The sequence below is a fragment of the Dendrobates tinctorius genome, unplaced genomic scaffold (genome assembly GCF_039654945.1).
Source record: "Dendrobates tinctorius isolate UK_male_01 unplaced genomic scaffold, ASM3965494v1 ptg000184l, whole genome shotgun sequence".
Classification (NCBI taxonomy): Eukaryota; Metazoa; Chordata; class Amphibia; order Anura; family Dendrobatidae; genus Dendrobates; species Dendrobates tinctorius.
The window spans coordinates 12,598,337-12,616,529 of record NW_027361851.1 but is presented as its reverse complement, the minus strand read 5'-3'; the positions used below and the strand labels follow the sequence as shown (position 1 = coordinate 12,616,529).

Here is an 18,193-nt window from a genome sequence, read left to right as displayed (position 1 = left end):
ACAGAAAAAATAAGCAACGCATTTCAATCACAGTCCAGCAATCGAAACGCATTGTTACAAAATTTGAGTATGGCAGCTCTTACACCAGATCCAACATTCTTGCTTTCACTATCCAAATGCATCAATGAGTCTTGGACATTTAAGAGCCTATCGCTGGATTATTTGTCCACCTTTGAACTACTTTAAGTACTATCCACTGCATATGAGGAATAGTTTCAAGAGGTGACTTGAATTTAAATTTATCCTGTCAATTATATTAGCTGCAGTTGTAATGTCAACCTGTCGGTTGTTTAATGTTATAGCAAATTGATAAGTAAAAAGTCAGTATGAATGTCAATAGAACTGAAGCCATGATGCTAGTATAAATCAAGCCTTAGATATATATCATTCTGTTAAAGTTTATACTTATATTTGGTATGTCAGATATATTATATATATTCATAAATCAAGAGCTATGAAGACATTTGGGTACATTTTTATTTATTTAAAGGGGTTGTCCTCTTCCCCTACCTGGACAACACTCTCTTAAATACCGTATTACAATTGTAAATGATAAAACAAAACAAAAAAATAGAGTCATCTCCCACACTGGCACTATTCCAAAAATATCGGCATTGGGTATTCCACTGCTCATGTGACATTGTTATTCCACATGTCCACTGCAGCCAGTGGCTAATGGGCTACTTCACTCACACTTCCTTCTGACAAAACTCAAAAATCCAAGGCAAGAATAAGAATTATATTAGGGACCGCTGATTGTTATGCCTTGTGAGCCCTTCAGCTGTCACGCGAACACCGGTGTGGTCATCACTGGAAAAGCCGGGACAGATGGTATGTTTTTTCTTTTATACTGGGAAGTAAAGTATTTAAAAAGGGGATATCCAAATAGTGTACAAAATGTTTCCCCACGAAGTAGAGAACAAAATTACATTCACCAAATTTTCTTGCTGAACTGGATACATGGTGTAGTAGTGGAAACTTTTTTTTTTAATTTCTCTTCTCTATTGCAGAAATATTAGTAATCAAAGTATTTGGAACCTTATGAGTTAAGCTTTTAAGACCAAGTGGATGTTTTCAGAGTTTTTATGGAGGGCGTGTAGCTCTTCTCCCTGTATAATGCTAACCAATCATAAGCATGCAGCAAAACTCGAAGGAAAGAAGATCAATGCACCATAATAGCTTAAAGTAGATTTTATCATATGGCAAACAGCTTGAAATTATGGTCTAATCTTCAACATGATTAGAAAGCACAGATGGGTTAACATCTTTCAGATAAGGTCCTTAGAAGTGATGAGTGAATGTGACAGCAGCAACACATGCAGTCATGGCGACTGAAATATAGTATTCAAGCATGCTGAAGATACACTTATTTGCACACGAGCATGCTTGAATATCACCTTATCAAGCATGTTCACTCATCCCTAGTCCTTAGAGGTGGAGGAGGCAGTGCAGCTGAATTTAACTGTGTCAGATTACAAAACATTCCATCAGACCTTCTCTTCTAGTACTGTCAGCTCTGCTGTACTGTCCCATCTCCAACAATGCCTGTCCAGAGATGTATCAGTATCACACTTATAAGAACACTATCAACTTGTAATCACTCTACAATGAGATCAAAGCAGTGTGTCATTATATCAATGCAATATGTCAGATTAGGAGATCAAGGCTATCTGAAATTATGCCTCTCATACACTGAGAAATCTGCTGTAAGATATGGTGGTGGCGAGCTCTTTCCTGCTGATAATTGGTCAGCATACTAGAAGTACACACCCACAGTGAAAACTCTGATAACACCCACTTGGATGTGAACTAATGAGATGCCAAATACTTTGATTGCTAATATCTACATAATGGAAAAGTGAAAAACAAAAGTTATATTCCACTCTGTAGCCTCTATTACATTGTGTGTTCAATTCAGAATGAAAAATTTGATGAAAGGTCCTCTTTAATTAGCAAATCACACCACTTTTGTCTAGGGAAGTAATCTCTGTAGTACATTTAAATGGCCACAATTTTGTTATTCTCACAGAACACTGTGTGCCCTCATTGGATACTCTGATGTATTACTGGAGAGACAGAGGTGCTTAGGCTGTCGGCTGAAAGTTGGTTTTGCTAATCACTTCACAAGAGTGCTCAATCAGCCAAGTGCTCCTGTGTTCTCTAGGAGAGAACAGTCGGCAGACATGTCTGGCGACGGTTTATCTCCAGGTGACAGTACAATCGACAGTCCGAAGCAGGGCTGTGGAGTCTGAGTCGGTGTCCATTTTGGCGGAGTCGGAATAAAATGAACCAACTCAAGACTTCTAAAATATATTATAAATTGGGTTCAGTAATTCAATGCAGGAGGGGCTGTAAATATTTTTATAATTTGAGAAAGTTATAAAATGCCCTATAAATGTCTGTTCTGTTCCTGATCTAAGGGTCTGGGCTTTTAGTTGAGATGAATCTTTGTTGCACTTTATGTACAGGCTCAGTAGTGAGGCAGGGCTGTGGAGTCGGAGTTTTGGAGTCAGGGATATTGAGGTGTCAGAGGTTTGGATTACCAACTCCACAGCCCTGATCCGAAATCAGACATGCCAGATCAATATTTATCCGTCAATCAGTTGTCTCGGGCTCCCATACATAAGTCTATTGTCTGAACCCGTCAATACTGGTTGGTTTGTCTTTGTGGTGGCTTAAAAAGAGGCTAACACCGCTGTCCACCTTGTCTTCTTTAATTGCTAGTGGCTATATGACCTACCCACATCCTATAGCACATATCGTCAATCCATTTCCAGGTCAGAGTGGCCCAAGCACACAGGCACCTACCAAGTAACATTCTAGGACAAGTTATAAGACAAGTTTCAATGTAAGAAGACAGTGACCACTTTAAAATTCTATCAATTATCACCCTTGACAAAATAGGTTCGATTTGCTAATTTATGATATTTAGAAATGTATTTAGAATGATATTTTCATTGTTTTTATTTTCCCAGAGAATCTCTTTAAATGTATGTATCTTTGGGGTTTTAAAGCATTTTTGTAATATGAATTTATGACATATCACTTGGTAATAAATCCGCTTAAAAGGTCATTCAGGGAAAAAGATGAAAAGACAAACACACTACTCATTTCACTGTTAATGCCATTCTATAACTGGCAATGTAATGTGATAAATGGTTGAGGTAGAATTCAGGCAAAGCAAATTTTTAATGAAACACGATAGGAAATGTTTTTTTAGCCAAAAAATATACAGGGTGGGCCATTTATTAGGTTAGACCTGGGTGGGCCATTTATATTGATACACCTAAATTAAATGGGAATGGTTGGTGATATCAACTTCCTGTTTGTGGCATATTAGTATATCACAGGGGGGAAACTTTTCAAGATGGGTGGTGACCATGGCGGCCATTTTGAAGTCGGTCCATCCAGGTGTATCCATATAAATGGCCCATCCTGTACATTTAAGTAAAGAAAAGGCCTCCAAAAGTGTTCAAAGCCTTTAAATTATTAATACATTTAAAAATCTGTAGATTACATAATTCACTGGAAAGAAACATTCATTGAAAAACTTCCAGATGATTTAACATACAAGGTATCTTCAAAATGTGTCCACCTCTTTGAATACCTAATTTCGAAGAAGCAAATGCCTTAGCACAGTTAACATGGGTGCAACCACAAATAGCTAGAATGCAGTAATTATTCTGCTCATGATAAAAGTAACAACTGCTTCAATAATAGGAATCATGTTTACAATGCTGAAGTGTTCTCTCCTTCAGCATGTAAAGCTACAGCAGCAAACTTTTCTACTTTATGTTCTTGGCGATGTTTCTTTAGTCCATAAGTATTACTAAAAGCTTCACCACAGGTTCCACATCTAAAGGGACGACCTCCTTGATGTGTCTGAATGTGTTTGTTAAAATACTTTGGATCTTTAAAGAGTTTCAAACAACAAGAGCAGCGAAGATCCTGTTTGGCATCATGAGATCTCTGATGCCGCAAAATTGATGAAATGTAAAAGAAACTCTTGCCACACTGATCACATCGATAAACCTTTTCGCCAAGGTGCACTCTTTGGTGTTCTATAAGATTGGATCGATAGCGAAAAGTCTTGCCACATGTTGGACATCGTTGAGGACGAGCCACAGTATGCAGCCGTTGGTGCTCTGCTAAACTTGATGACTGGGCAAAACGTTTATTGCACAAAGCACATTTGTATGCACGTTCACCAGTATGCACCACTTTATGTTGACGAAGATACCAGGAATGTAAAAAACCTCTCCCACAAACAGTGCAGCGGTAAGGAAGTTCTTCAGTGTGACAACGCTGGTGCCGCATAAGAAGAACAGCTTCCCAAAACCGCTTTCCGCAAATAGAGCACGTAAAGTGTCTTTTTTGAAGGTGGCTGCGACGATGAAGGAGCAGGTCATATGCTCCTGTAAAGCTCTGTCCACATACACTGCAGGACGTAGTTCGTCTAACCAAGTGTACATATTTATGGGTAACCAAAGCCAAAAAATGCTTGAAAGTCTGGCCACAAATACTGCAAGAGAACCGCTCACCACTCGGAATCATAGGATGCTCCTCAGAAGTATAGGTCATGGTAGCCACATCTGGGAGTGCAATTTCATTTATTGTTGCCATTGAACTTGTTACACCGTTCTGCATGCAGTTATTTTGATTGCTTTCTGTTGCTTCTTGACACTGGTTTACTGGGATCAGACATTCTGTAGTTGTTTGGTGAATTAGTTTATGCCACATTAAATTTTCAATGAAGCCAAAACATTTTCTGCAAATGTCACAAACATAGGGCTTGTCATTCATATGAAGCTCTTTGTGGTTCACGAGGTGAAAAGAATCTGGAAACTTCTGACCACAATCTGTGCACCCAAAAGGTAGATGATCAGGAGTGAGGTCTCCAGCTTGCACATTACGTGGCAACTGAAGCCTGTGGATTTGTTTGTGTCTTGTTAGGCTTTGAGGGTAACCAAAAACTTTTCCACATAACTCACATTTGTAAGGACGTTCTCGCGTGTGAACTACATGATGTTTAGTAAGATGAAAAGATTCTCTAAACCTTTTTCCACAAACTGAACACTGATGTGGCTTTTCTCCAGTATGAATACGTTCGTGGCGTTTTAGAGTTTCTCTTCTACCAAAGCCACGGCCACAAATATTACAGCAGAAGTTTTTGCTTGTATTAATTGATAGAGATGATTGCCTCCTGATAGAAGGATGCCCCAATACAGATCCAATTCTTTCGATAACACTCATACACCCTTGACCCGTCTGGACAACATTAGTAGAAAGTAAAGATGCTGCCTCCAACGAAGCTGATGCAATGGGTTGTTTGGTGTTCTCATTAAGTGATGTTTGCAAAAGTGGCTGTATTAAAGGACTATTTTGCACATGCAACTGCTTGTGTCTTAAAAGGGTCTGCGTAGTACCATATGACTTTCCACAGACATCACAATTATGGTCTGTCCTTTTACTTGTATGACCTGCCTGGTGTCTCAACAGGTATGTAGTATCTCGGAATGCTTTACCACATACTTCACAATAAACTTTAAGGGAATTTGAGTGTGTCTTTACATGACGTTTTAAGCTTTCACGCCGATTGAAACTTTTTTCACATACAGTACAGCTAAAAGGCTTCTCACCAGTATGAATAATTAGGTGCTGGTGAAGATGACTTTGCTTTTTGAACACTTTCCAGCACATGTTGCAAGTAAATGGACCATCTTGGTGTACTGTTACATTCGCTTTTAACTCAGCTGCAGGATTATCAACACAGCTTGGTTGTGACTCTGTCATCGTAGCTGCCACTGCAGCAGTTGCAACCGCCGTTTCAATGTCCATTGCCAATACTGTACTGGTACCTTCAGCTTCTGTGCCCTGTATATGGCAGTGCCTATGTCTTATTAGACTAGATATATTATTATATGATCGACCACAAATATTGCATTCATGTGGTCTCTCCCCAGTATGAACACGCATGTGCTGCATTAGTTGTGATGACCGTTTAAAGGATTTTTGGCATACTGCACAAGTAAAGTGATCAATTAGATAATTCTGTCGTTGAAAACAGTGTTTACCATCCTTTTCACCTTGTGCTTCCTGGGTCACTGGAATGGAATGCTTTATGTTCTTGCCAAGAAGCTGTTGGCTAGAAAGTCCTACTGTTCCCCACTGCTGTGCATTAAATGGTCCATTGAGGACAGCATGAGTGCTGGGCACTGAAGGGTGATTGCTGCATTGCAAATGTCCAGTGTCAGACTTTTTAGTTGTAGAGAAAGCAGACTGAACTTCTAATTTTAACTCTTTAGTTTTAGAAGCACCATCTGTAGTTAGCTGTATATTAGTACTGTGGTTTTGAGCGTTGCATTCATATGAAGGCAAAGTACAGGTCAGAACAGTCGCAGCCTTGGTATGCTCATGGTGGCTATAAATCTCCATCGGTTCGAAGCGCTGATGATTAAGAAATTCTAGGAAATCAAAAGGATAGCTTTGAAAGTGAATCCCTTCATCTCCAACATTACCTTCCATGTCATCAGTGTTCACTTTCCTAAAAATGAAAAATATAAAGTGTTACATTCTAGATTATCATTTCACTAATAAATATTAGTATTATTTCTTTGCATTTCTCCTTATGTATTGATCTTTTTAAACACCAATTGATGACTCATGCAATTATGTGCTCCTATGCATTCAATATAAAAGATTACCATACTTTTTGGACAATATTTCTGCTTAAAAAAAAGTGTGCGTTCTATTGTTAGAAGGTACTGTAGATTCTTGTGATCGTTGAAAATGCAGCGTTCTTCCCAATCACTCAGAAAACTGCTCTGTTTCCTCCTTTTCCACAGTGATCTGTGTGATCAGCGCAGGGCAAGAGAGAAAACTGTAGAAAAAGGTAGGGATATTGTGAAGCTAGGCACTTCTCACGGCCAAGCCGTGCGTTAGCGTCGTCAAGGAGTCCAAAGTCAGAAGCCAGGAGGGAACGTCAAACAGAACAAAGAGACAAAAGCATAGTCAGGTAATGTGCTGAGGTCACAGTGCTGGGAGGATAACGGTTCAGAGCTGAAGGGGTTAAACAGGCGGATGGTCAGAGCAAAGTCCAAGATCAGGCAACAGATTAAGCAAACAGAACTCAAGACACAGGATAGCACAAACCTCACAAGATGAATGTACATCTGGCAGTGTTCTGGGAAACTCAGCTCAGTTAAGAAGCATTGCCATTAACTGGAATAATGAACACATGGAGACAGCCGACGTCTCACAGTCTCAGATTGACTGGTCAAGCTGTCAATCAACACACTTACAGCTCAGCCCGCCCCTGTACCAGATTGGCTAGCCAAGCTGTCAGTAACCGCATCCCAGCCACACTGAGGGGTGGAACCGTGACAGATATCCAGCCGTTTTTTAGATTAAAAAAAATGTTTAAAAAAAAAAAAAAAATTATTGGTAGAACTGAATAAAAACAGAACATTCCCAATACTATAGAGAAAAATAAACGTGAGTTTTTCCTACATGTTTCAGTCTGAATCTCTGTCCTTACTCATTGATTTTTTTCTATAATGCTGTGAATATTCTGAGATAATTTATAAAAAAAAAAAATCTGGATTGCTATATCTTTTCCTATTGCTTATTGCTACAACTGAGCAGGAGTGATATTTTCATCTGAGCGGACGATTCTCTGGCTACTTCAACGCGGGTGAGATGGATCCAATTTCTTACTTATTCGAGAGAAAGCTAACACGGACCTGCATGGAGCTACACTTCCTGAGTGCTCCATGCAGAAGGACCTTCAAGGTCAAGTGATTAATCTCATGCCTAGAAGGAACTTGAAAATATGGTGACACTGTGTATCAGAGCTGTGTGCTTATAGTAGTAGTTTTTCACACTTTCTATTGCTTAAACCTGCATTTTATAGTGAGATGCGTCCTATAGTCTGAAAATATAATTACGGAAAAAAAAGCTTCATTCAAAGCATCACTAGTGTTTTTTTTTTACAGCTGGTGTGATGCTTCTAATCTAAGGTCCTTGCCTACTCATAATTATCTGCTGGCATCTTCACCTTCTATTGTCACAGCTCCTGGCGGTCTTCAGAAGTTTGTGACTTGTCGGATCGCTCTGGTGTTTAATGGAGAGAGCCAGAGGTCACAACTCAATACAAATCTATGAGAGCCTCATTCTCAGACTTGCATTGCGCACTTGTGAAGCAATTTCAGAAGTAACGGTCACAAGAGGATGTTGCAGGAGCCGCACCAAAAAAGGTGAACATGCCGAAAGGAGAGTATAAAACCTCAGGCAAGGACCACTCCAGAGCCGAAAAAGCAAAATGTTGGAGTGCTGCATTAAAGTATCTTACCTTTACAAATACTATGTAGATCTATGTGATAGCAATATCACTACCTCTGTCAGGCCATTGGCACTCTCTGATTGGTCTCTTTGGCAGCCAGAAACGTAATAATAGCACTTGGGTCTTACATATACTATAACCTATCAGAATTTTCTTTTACTGCTTTCTTCCCATAAAGAGCTATAAATAAATTTAGTTATATGTACACCAAAATATTGCCACTAACAAATCTAATGGATCCCGTAAAAAACAAGCTAAGGTTCAGACTCCAGCTATACTAGGGTATAGCTGGGGTCTGAGCCAGACTAGACTTGTCTCTGGCTGGATCTTTCCAGCACCACTCTAGGCGATTGACAAGTCTCTCTCACTATGGGAGAAATGTGTCAATCATCTAGCAGCCTGACCCAGGAGGTGTCAATTGCAATCATAAGGTATGTAACCCCTTTCTGACATCACACGTAATATTTCGTCAATGTGACTTGGGCCAATTTGACCATGGACAGAATATTACATCATCGCGATCGGCCGCACTCTCAGGGGGTGCGCGGCCGATCGCCGCCGGGTGCCAGCTGACACCTGGGACTAGGTGCCAGGAACAGTCACAGACCGCTCCCAGCACTTTAACCCCCAAAATACTGCGATCAAAACAAGATCGCAGTATTTTGGAAGCCGGCACAGGGGCTGACATCCGCTTTGTCTTTGGATCCGAGATCCCGAGGCGTGACGACGCCTCCCAATCGCTGCCATGGTGAGCAGATGTCGTCATGACGATATCCAGGTCACCAGAGCTAGGAAACTTGTTGATCATGCACAGTGCATGATCAGCAAGTCTCCCTGTCAGTGCACTGACAGCTTCTATGGCATGCAGATGCTGCTTTATCTGCATGCTATAGAAGTGATCAGCCTGCAAAAAAATCATTATCCCATAACGGGACATAGCAAAAAAGTTAACCACTTTCTGCCATCAGATGTACTATCCCGTCCATGTAATCTGCGACTTAATTCCCATGGACGGAATAGTATGTCATAGCAATCAAAGGGGGGGGACGGGGAGTGCCGCTGATCTCAGCCGGGTGTCAGCTGATTATCACAGCTGACACCCGGCACTATGTGTCAGTGGTGGTCACGGACCGCTGTGCTGCGCTGTCCGAGGGTCTCCTTCCCTGCAGGCCCCTGGATCCAAGATGGCCACGGGGGCCTGCAGGGAGGCGGTTTCCTCAGTGCCTGCTTCTGTGAAGTCCTTGGGGGTTCAAAGTGCTCACCACACATCTAGATAAGTTCCTTAAGGGGTCTAGTTTCCAAAATGGTGTCATTTGTGGGGGTTTCCACTGTTTAGGCACATCAGGGGCTTTCCAAACGCGGCATGACGTCCGATCTCAATTCCAGCCAAAAAAGTCAAATGGCGCCGCTTCCCTTTCGAGCTCTGCCATGCGCCCAAATAGTGGTTTACCCCCACATATGGGGCATCAGCGTACTCAGGACAAATTGCACAATAACTTTTAGGGTCCTGTTACCCTTGGGAAAATAAAAATTGAGGGCGAAAAGATCATTTTTGTGGAAAAAATATGTTTTTTTAATTTTAAGGCTGTACGTTATAAATTTCTGTGAAGCCCTTGGGGGTTCAAAGTTTTCACCACACATCTAGATAAGTTTCTTTGGGGGGATCTAGTTTCCAAAACAGTGTAATTTGTGGGGGTTTCCACTGTTTGGGTACATCAGGGGATTTCCAAACGAGATTTGGCGTCCAATCGCAATTCCAGACAAAAAAGTTAAATGGCACTGCTTCCCTTCCGAGCTCTGAAATGCGCCCAAATAGTTGTTTACCCCCACATATGGAGTATCAGCGTACTCATAACAAATTGCACAATAACTTTTGGGGTCCTATTACCCTAGGGAAAATAAAAATTGGGTGAAAAGATCATTTTTGTGGAAAAAATATGATTTTTTAATTGTACGGCTGTACGTTATAAACTTCTGTGAAGCCCTTGGGGGTTCAAAGTTCTCACCACATATCTAGATAAGTTTCTTGGGGGTCTAGTTTCCAAAATTTTCAGAAAGTTGTGGGAAGCAGGGTGTGTTGCAGTCCGCGCTGCCGAGATTCACAAATCACCTGGGATACAAGATGTTGTAGCAGTGTACTCCTTTGTTTCCTCCTACGCGTTTCGGCGCCCTTCCTGGCACCTTCCTCAGGGATATCCCTGAGGAAGGTGCCAGGAAGGGCGCCGAAACGCGTAGGAGGAAATAAAGGAGTACACTGCTACAACATCTTGTATCCCAGGTGATTTGTGAATCTCGGCAGCGCGGACTGCAACACACCCTGCTTCCCACAACTTTCTGAAGGTTTTTCCACGTGCGAGTGGTTGGTGGAGGTCCTGCAGCAGCTGATTCTGTGATATGCTCTCAAGCCAGTTGTGGGTTACACAACTGGAATAGGTGAGTGGAACTGTATTATACCTCTCATACTTCAAGTGTCACTAGTGATAGGGCACTATTGCGCCTCTTGTTCCCCCCACCATTTTTGTATTGATAGTTTCCAAAAGTGGGTCACTTGTGGGGGGGGGTTTACCAATCTTTAGGCACATCAGGGGCTCTCCAAACGTGACATGGCGTCCGATCTGAATTCCTGCCAATTTTGTGTTGAAAAAGTCAAACGGCGCTCCTTCCCTTCTGAGTTCTGCCATGCGCTGAAACAGCGGTTCCCCCCCACACATCAGGCATCAGCGTACTCAGGACAAATTACACAATAATTTTTGCAGTCCAATTTCTCCTGTTACCCTTGGTAAATAAAAAAAAAATGGACCTGAAGTAATTTTTTTAAAAAAAAGTTAAATGTTCATTTTTTTTTAAACATTCAAAAAATTCCTGTGAAGCACCTGAAGAGCTAATAAACTTCTTGAATGTGGTTTTGAGCACCTTGAGGGGTGCAGTTTTTAGAATGGTGTCACTTTTGGGTATTTTGTCATCTAGACCCCTCAAAGTGACTTCATATGTGATGTGGTCCCTAAAAATAAAATGGTGTTGTAAATATGAAAAATCGCTGGTCGACTTTTAACCCTTATAACTTCCAAACAAAAAAAAATTTTGGTTCCCAAATTGTGCTGATGTAAAGTAAACATGTGGGAAACGTTTATTAAGTTTTTTGTGTGCCATATCTCTGTGATTTGAGGGCATAAAAATTCAAAGTTGGAAAATTGTGAAATTTTCGCCAAATTCCCATTTTTTTCACAAATAAACACAAGTTATAGAAATGAAAGTTTACCACTACCATGAAGTACAATATGTGTTAGGCGTCTGGTTCCCGAGCCTTGCCTTCTGCAGTCTCCCATTCAGTCCCGGCCGCAGAAGAGGCTGCTCAGCAAAGACGTTGTTCCCGGTGCCTTGATCAGGCCAGTGCTGCCATCTCAGGGTCAGCAATAGCAGCCTGCACTGCTCATCAGCAAGCAGCTCCTGGGACTAAGTCCTTCTTTAGGGCTACTGAGCATGCCCGCGGGACGACCTCTCATTGGAGGTCACATGCTCAGGTCCTCAAGCAGCGCGGATTGTACCATCAGGAAGGTCCCGGAAGGACGCTGCTATAAAAGGTTTGCATGGCCGCTCAGCCATGCGCAAGTATAGACTCTTTATGCTATTTGTGTGAGTGATGATGGATGCATGAAACTGGTGACTGACTCATTATAACACCCCTCCCTTGGATACGCATGTTTGTAGGGTTTAGAGTCAGAGCCTATTAATGGCTTCGTATTGCGCCACATCTCACAGCACCTCACTCAGCGCCATACGGTGCAATCCTGCTCTGGGCACCTCGCTACCGCATGTACAGCAGCATCCGTTAGAGTGGTGCCATGCGCGTCTTATGCGCTTTCCAGTCCTAAGCCTAGGCAGGTTAGTGGCGTCCACCAGATCTGCACTGTAAGCACTTAGTGCGGTAAGCAACTGTCAGCTGCACCCTGTGACTGCTAACAGGGCACAGCATTCTATAAGCACCTGTCCAGGCATCACTGTTGCGTTGCTGAACGCTAGTGGGGCTAGAGGGACTCTAACCCTGTGTCCTTGGGGCAGAGTCCTATGTCTCTACACTAGCGCTCCCCTGCCAAGTCCTGTGAGGATAAACAGGCTCCGGCACTTATTCCAGCGGCTCAGTGAGGTAACAGAGTTCGCTCCGGTACACACCGGGTCAGCGGTTAGCACGCCGGTGTTTAGTTAGTGCTCCGCCATTACTGAGCAGCAGTTTTCCATCTCTGCACAGTGGACCCCGGGTTGCGATCGCACTTCCTTATATTTTATATTTAGTGCGATCTGCAACCCTAACAAAATGTCAAGAGAAAACAATGTCAGAATCACTGGGATCCATGGAAGCGTGCCAGAGTTATTACCTCATAAAGGGGCAGTGGTCAGAATGGTAAAAGTTGGCCCGGTCAGTAATGTGCAAACCACCCTTAGGGGTAAAGGGGTTAAAAAAAAAAATGTAATTGTAAAAATATTTTAAAAAAAATCTAAGATAATAAAAAAAATCAATACATATTCTATCACTAAATAAATATTTGAATGAAAAATAAAATTTAAACAATAAAAGTACACAAAATTGGTATCGCCGTGCCCGCAAAAACCCAACCTATAAAACTGTCCCACTACTTAACCCCTTTAGTGACCACCATTAAAAAAAAAAACTAACCCAAGGCAAAAAACAATGCTTTATTATCATAGTGCCGAACAAAAAGTGGAATAACATGAGAGCAAAAATAATCATGGTGCCGCTGAAAACGTCATCTTGTCCCGCAAAAAACGGACCCGTTGAAGCGCTCGAGCAGCGCGAAACGGCCGTTGTCAGCCTTTCTTGAACTCCTTATGTCACTCCCCCGACTTGACATGTTTATGATATGTCAATAAATCAGTGAAACTTTCATCTCGATGAGTGCGACCTTTTCTCTTTGCATGGATTCCCAGGATTGACTGTTTCCAGGTCTGGCACCCGAGATTCCCAGCTGCTGGGCTTCTGTATGCCGCACATCATTTGAAGTCACACGGTAACAGCGGTGCCGTCTGCTTTTTATCTTGAGTTTTGTGATCAAAGAATAAAACTGCCCTATCAATTTTATCACACATGGAACGATGTAAACGTCCCCCCCCTCCCCCACAGGAAGTTCATGAATTGCTGTTTTTTTTTTTTATTTTGTCTCCCAAAAATCGGAATAGAAAGCGAACAAAAAATGTCATGTGCCCGAAAATTTTACCAATAAAAACATCAACTCGTCCTTCAAAGAACAAGACCTCATATGACTCTGTGGGCCAAAATATGGAAAAATTATAGCTCTCAAAATGTGGTTCTGTCCCACCCAGAAATCCATGTCTGAGGGATTAGTTTTCAAAATGGACGGTGCCAAGATGCAACCGTCCAGGCTGAAAACCACTGGTGAATGAGCTGTTGGAAATACAGAGTTAGTGACTGGGGGTGACGTCATAGAGGTTATATCCGGTGACTGGGCTCTGTTACCAGCCGGGATCGGCGCGCGACCAGAGCCCTCCACCCCCCGGGATCGGCGCGCGACCAGAGCCCTCCACCCCCCGGGATCGGCGCGCGACCAGAGCCCTCCACCCCCCGGGATCGGCGCGCGACCAGAGCCCTCCACCCCCCGGGATCGGCGCGCGACCAGAGCCCTCCACCCCCCGGGATCGGCGCGCGACCAGAGCCCTCCACCCCCCGGGATAGGCCCGCGAGCAGAGCCCTCCCCCCGGGATAGGCCCGCGAGCAGAGCCCTCCCCCCCGGGATAGGCCCGCGAGCAGAGCCCTCCCCCTCGGGATCGGCGCGCGAGCAGAGCCCTCCCCCCCGGGATAGGCCCGCGAGCAGAGCCCTCCCCCCCGGGATAGGCCCGCGAGCAGAGCCCTCCCCCCCGGGATAGGCCCGCGAGCAGAGCCCTCCCCCACAGGATCTGCGCACTGCTTTCGTGTGATCTACTTTGGATCACAGACACCAGAGGGGATTAGGAGGCTCAGACAGGTAAAGCTCATTATTACAAGGTCACAGCTAGGGACACCTGCCGCACTTATTAGGGGATGGTTCCCCCAATCTTATGGGCCTCTAGAGACATCCCCGAATGTGACTCACTTCTGTTCTGCTCCATGGAGGGCGTGCAATCCTCCCTGAGTGCAGCCCTTCCCACCCCCGCTCCAGCTCAGCTGCCTTCCGTCATCTTCTCCATCGCTGCCCCTCAGCTGGCTGCCGAGTCCTCTCCTGTGTGTGCAGCCACTAGCTGCGCGCAGCCCATCTCTCCCTCCTCTCAGCAGCTGGTTACGGGGTTCCTCTCTGCCCCATTAAAAAAACGCTTCTTCTGTAAGTCACGGATTTTTACTGCTTCCGGATCAACAACACTAGTCAGCGACTGCGCGTGCGCACATCCAATGGTGTCTGGAGCGGATAGAGGAAGAATAAGCCGACACCGTCCTCTATGGTAGAGGAGTACGTATGACGTCACTTGGACACGTGTCGGCTGTCACGTGATCGCTCAAAGCTATATCTAATTCTAGCTCTCATTACTGCATTAGTAGTGATAATGAGAAGCTGCAAGTGCGGGGCCGGCGGGTGGGGGTATAATAAGGGGCGGTTGTGCCGGGATTTGGGGAGGTGTATAATGGGGGTGATTTTGGGAGTCAGAGGAGGTGCATAATGGGGGCGGGTTTGGAGGTGCATAATTGGGGGTTGCAGCTGTGTATAATGGGAGTGATTGTGGGGGGATTTGGGGAGTGTATAATGGGAGTGACTAAAAACATGCACCTTCTGTTAGGCTGGCGGAACGCACCAAATAATAAGATGATAATGAGGTGCATTCGCAGCCCAGGGTTCACCGTGCAGCGATGGTATACAGTAGGGTGACCGGATCTCACATGGGGGGGGAAAAAATGTCAGAATTTTGTCCGTCTGGACCCCACAAAACGATTCCCCTTTCCAGATATTGAGATAGCCAAAATTTGAGCTCGATCAAACGACGTTAACCCGTGCCGCTCGTCGCTCAAAGTTTGAAAAAATCCAAATTGAGGTATTTTAAGATTTAGGTATTTTGCATAGTCTGTTAGACTATAAAGAATGTGACAACAACATTGCAGAAATAGCCCTGACCAAATTTTCAAACCATTTGTGGTATTTGAATGCAGAGTTGGTGGGATTATCGTTTTTTGATCCCACCATTACAGACAATGAAAAGGTGTTAATGGCTAATAAATTGCTCAGTAGCACAGATGAACCATCAGAGCACGCTAGGGTTGTAAATCCAAAAGTTAGGAAAGAAAAATTAAAAGAGGTAGGAAGTAACCGACTTTAACGACCTTCTGACAAAAGATGAAGAACAAAAGCAATATGTCCTGCAAGTTGTAAGCAAATGCCGAGCATTATATTCTGACGTTTCAAAAACTACTTTAACAAAAGCTCTAGAATAGATTAGATAACTATGTAAAATTATCAACTCATGTAGGTTAGCGTGCTCTGATGGTTCATCTGTGCTACTGAGCAATTTATTAGCCATTAACAACTTTTCATTGTCTGTAATGGATCAAAAAACGATAATCCCACCAACTCTGCATTCAAATACCACAAATGGTTCGAAAATTTGGTCAGGGCTATTTCTGCAATGTTGTTGTCACATTCTTTATAGTCTAACAGACTATGCAAAATACCTAAATCTTAAAATACCTCAATTTGGATTTTTTCAAACTTTGAGCGACGAGCGGCACGGGTTAACGTCGTTTGATCGAGCTCAAATTTTCTCAAATATTCTCAATATCTGGAAAGGGGAATCGTTTTGTGGGGTCCAGACGGACAAAATTCCGACATCGATTTTTTGCGGTCACCCTAGATACAGCTGCTAAGTAGTGCCAGATACTATATGGCGGTGTAATAAGCGAATACACGCAGATTAGGCCTGTTTCACACATGCGTTTGTGGTCATCAGTCAAAATCCGCCAATTTCATAGAAAAAACGGATCCGCCAAAAAAGGGGCGAATCGTTTTTTTTCCCCCGTTCATTTGCATTAGTGGCAGATTTTGACTGGTGGTCATCCGTTGGGTCCGTTATTTGACAGATCCGTGAGAATTTTAGCGGCTCCCGGGCGGACCAGATGGACACTGCAACGTTTTTTGTTGGTTGACGGTCCGCTATTGTTAACTGTGCATGCTCGAAAGGTGAAAGCCGGGAGCAGTTTTAACCCTGAAATGCTGTCCCAGGAGCCGCTAAAATTCTCTCTCTCCTTTAAAATTCAACCTTCGCCGGATCCGTAAATACAACGGTCCGGTGCCACACGTTGCTGTCAATCCGCCAACCGATCCGTTTTCCCCCATTTTCGCAGATTACAACTCATCTGAAAAACGGATGTGTGAACAAGGCCTTAACGTCACCCGGTGTGTACGAGGCGGACTCTGTTGCCTCACAGAGCCGCACTTCCGCCGAGTATAATCGCCGAAGCCTGTTAAGCTCACAGAGCTCGGCGAAGTGAGCTCTGGTGTAAAGTCACAGGACTCTGCACCAAGACACAGGGTCGGAGTCCTTCTAAACTCACTAGCACTTGGCACCGCAGTAGATGTGGTACTTATGTGCTTGTGGTGGATGGCACAAAATGGCGCTATGTGAGGTGCTGATCTGGAGCACTGTGGCCTAAGCCTAGCCACTGACAGGCGCTGTCTCTCACCACTAGACCCTAACGACAGGCACAACCAAGGGTAGGGGATTCAAATGAGTCAGTCACCAGTTACATGCATCCATCATCATACACACGTTTAGCATAAGAGTCTACTGTATACTAGCGCATGGCCGAGCGGCCATGCAACTCTTTTATAGTGGTGTCCTTCCGGGACCTTCCCAGTGGTGGACCAATCTGAGCAGGAGCGGGACCTGCACATGTGACCTCCGACCTCCAATAAGAGGTCGTCCCACAGGCATGCTCAGTAGGCAAAATACAGGACAGTCCCTGGAGCTGGTGTTACAGCAGAGCCTGAAGGAGCAGTCAGACGCCTAGCATTAGCCTGGGCAAAACATCTGGACCGACGCCTCTGCTGAGCAGGAATCTCTGTGGCCGCAGAGGAATGGGAGACCGCAGAGGACATGGCTTGAGATTCCTCCTGTGCAGTAGGGGAAACTCGATGCCTAACATTATCCCCCCTCTCCCTTGAGCCTTGCAGTGCTCAAAGGCTGCAATGAGTAGTTGAGTGTGGATGTTCTCCACTGGCTCCCAGGTCTGATCCTCTGGGCCTTGACCCTTCCAATCCACTAGATAATACTTTTTTCTATGGTACCACCTTACAGCCTACAATAGCGTTCACCTCAAACTCACCTGAGGACAAGCTTGATGTCCCGGCAGATGACTCGGAGAACCGGGACATGTGAACGGGCTTGAGGAGAGAAACCTGGAAGGTATCAGTGATACCCAGGTGTGGGGGAAGGGCCAGCCGGTAGACTACATTGTTGACCTGTTCGAGGACCTTGAAAGGACCAATGTAGCGAGGTGCAAACTTAGTGGACTTGACCCTCAGCCTGATGTTATGGGCAGAGAGCCACACTAAGTCGCCAGGGGAGAAGGTAGGAGCCGGGCACCGGTGTGCATCGGCGGAAACCCTCATTCTCTCCTTGGAGGCCCGGATGGCATCCTGAGTGCGGTCCCAAATGTCACGTGCCTCCACCTGCCAGTCTGCCACCCTAGAATCGATGGAAGACATGGGCATGGGAACAGGGACACGAGGATGCTGGCCATAATTGAGGAGGAATGGGGTCTGACCGGTGGAATCAGCCACAGCATTGTTCAACGCAAACTCCGCCCATGGTAGCAGGGATGCCCAGTCATCCTGCCTTGCCGAGACAAAGTGTCGTAGA

General features: G+C 44.3%; 1 protein-coding gene across 1 annotated transcript; it reads right to left on the bottom strand.

The window, feature by feature from the left end:
- Positions 1-459: 459 nt before the first annotated feature.
- ZNF865 (zinc finger protein 865) lies at positions 460-14,797 on the bottom strand. The gene is made up of 2 exons (XM_073552108.1): positions 14,446-14,797; positions 460-6,544 (listed from the first exon to the last, which is right to left on the bottom strand). Exon 2 carries the CDS (start codon positions 6,523-6,525, stop codon positions 3,730-3,732), a length of 2,796 nt encoding a protein of 931 aa, XP_073408209.1. The 5' UTR covers positions 6,526-6,544; positions 14,446-14,797; the 3' UTR covers positions 460-3,729.
- Between the last annotated feature and the right edge of the window lie 3,396 nt (positions 14,798-18,193).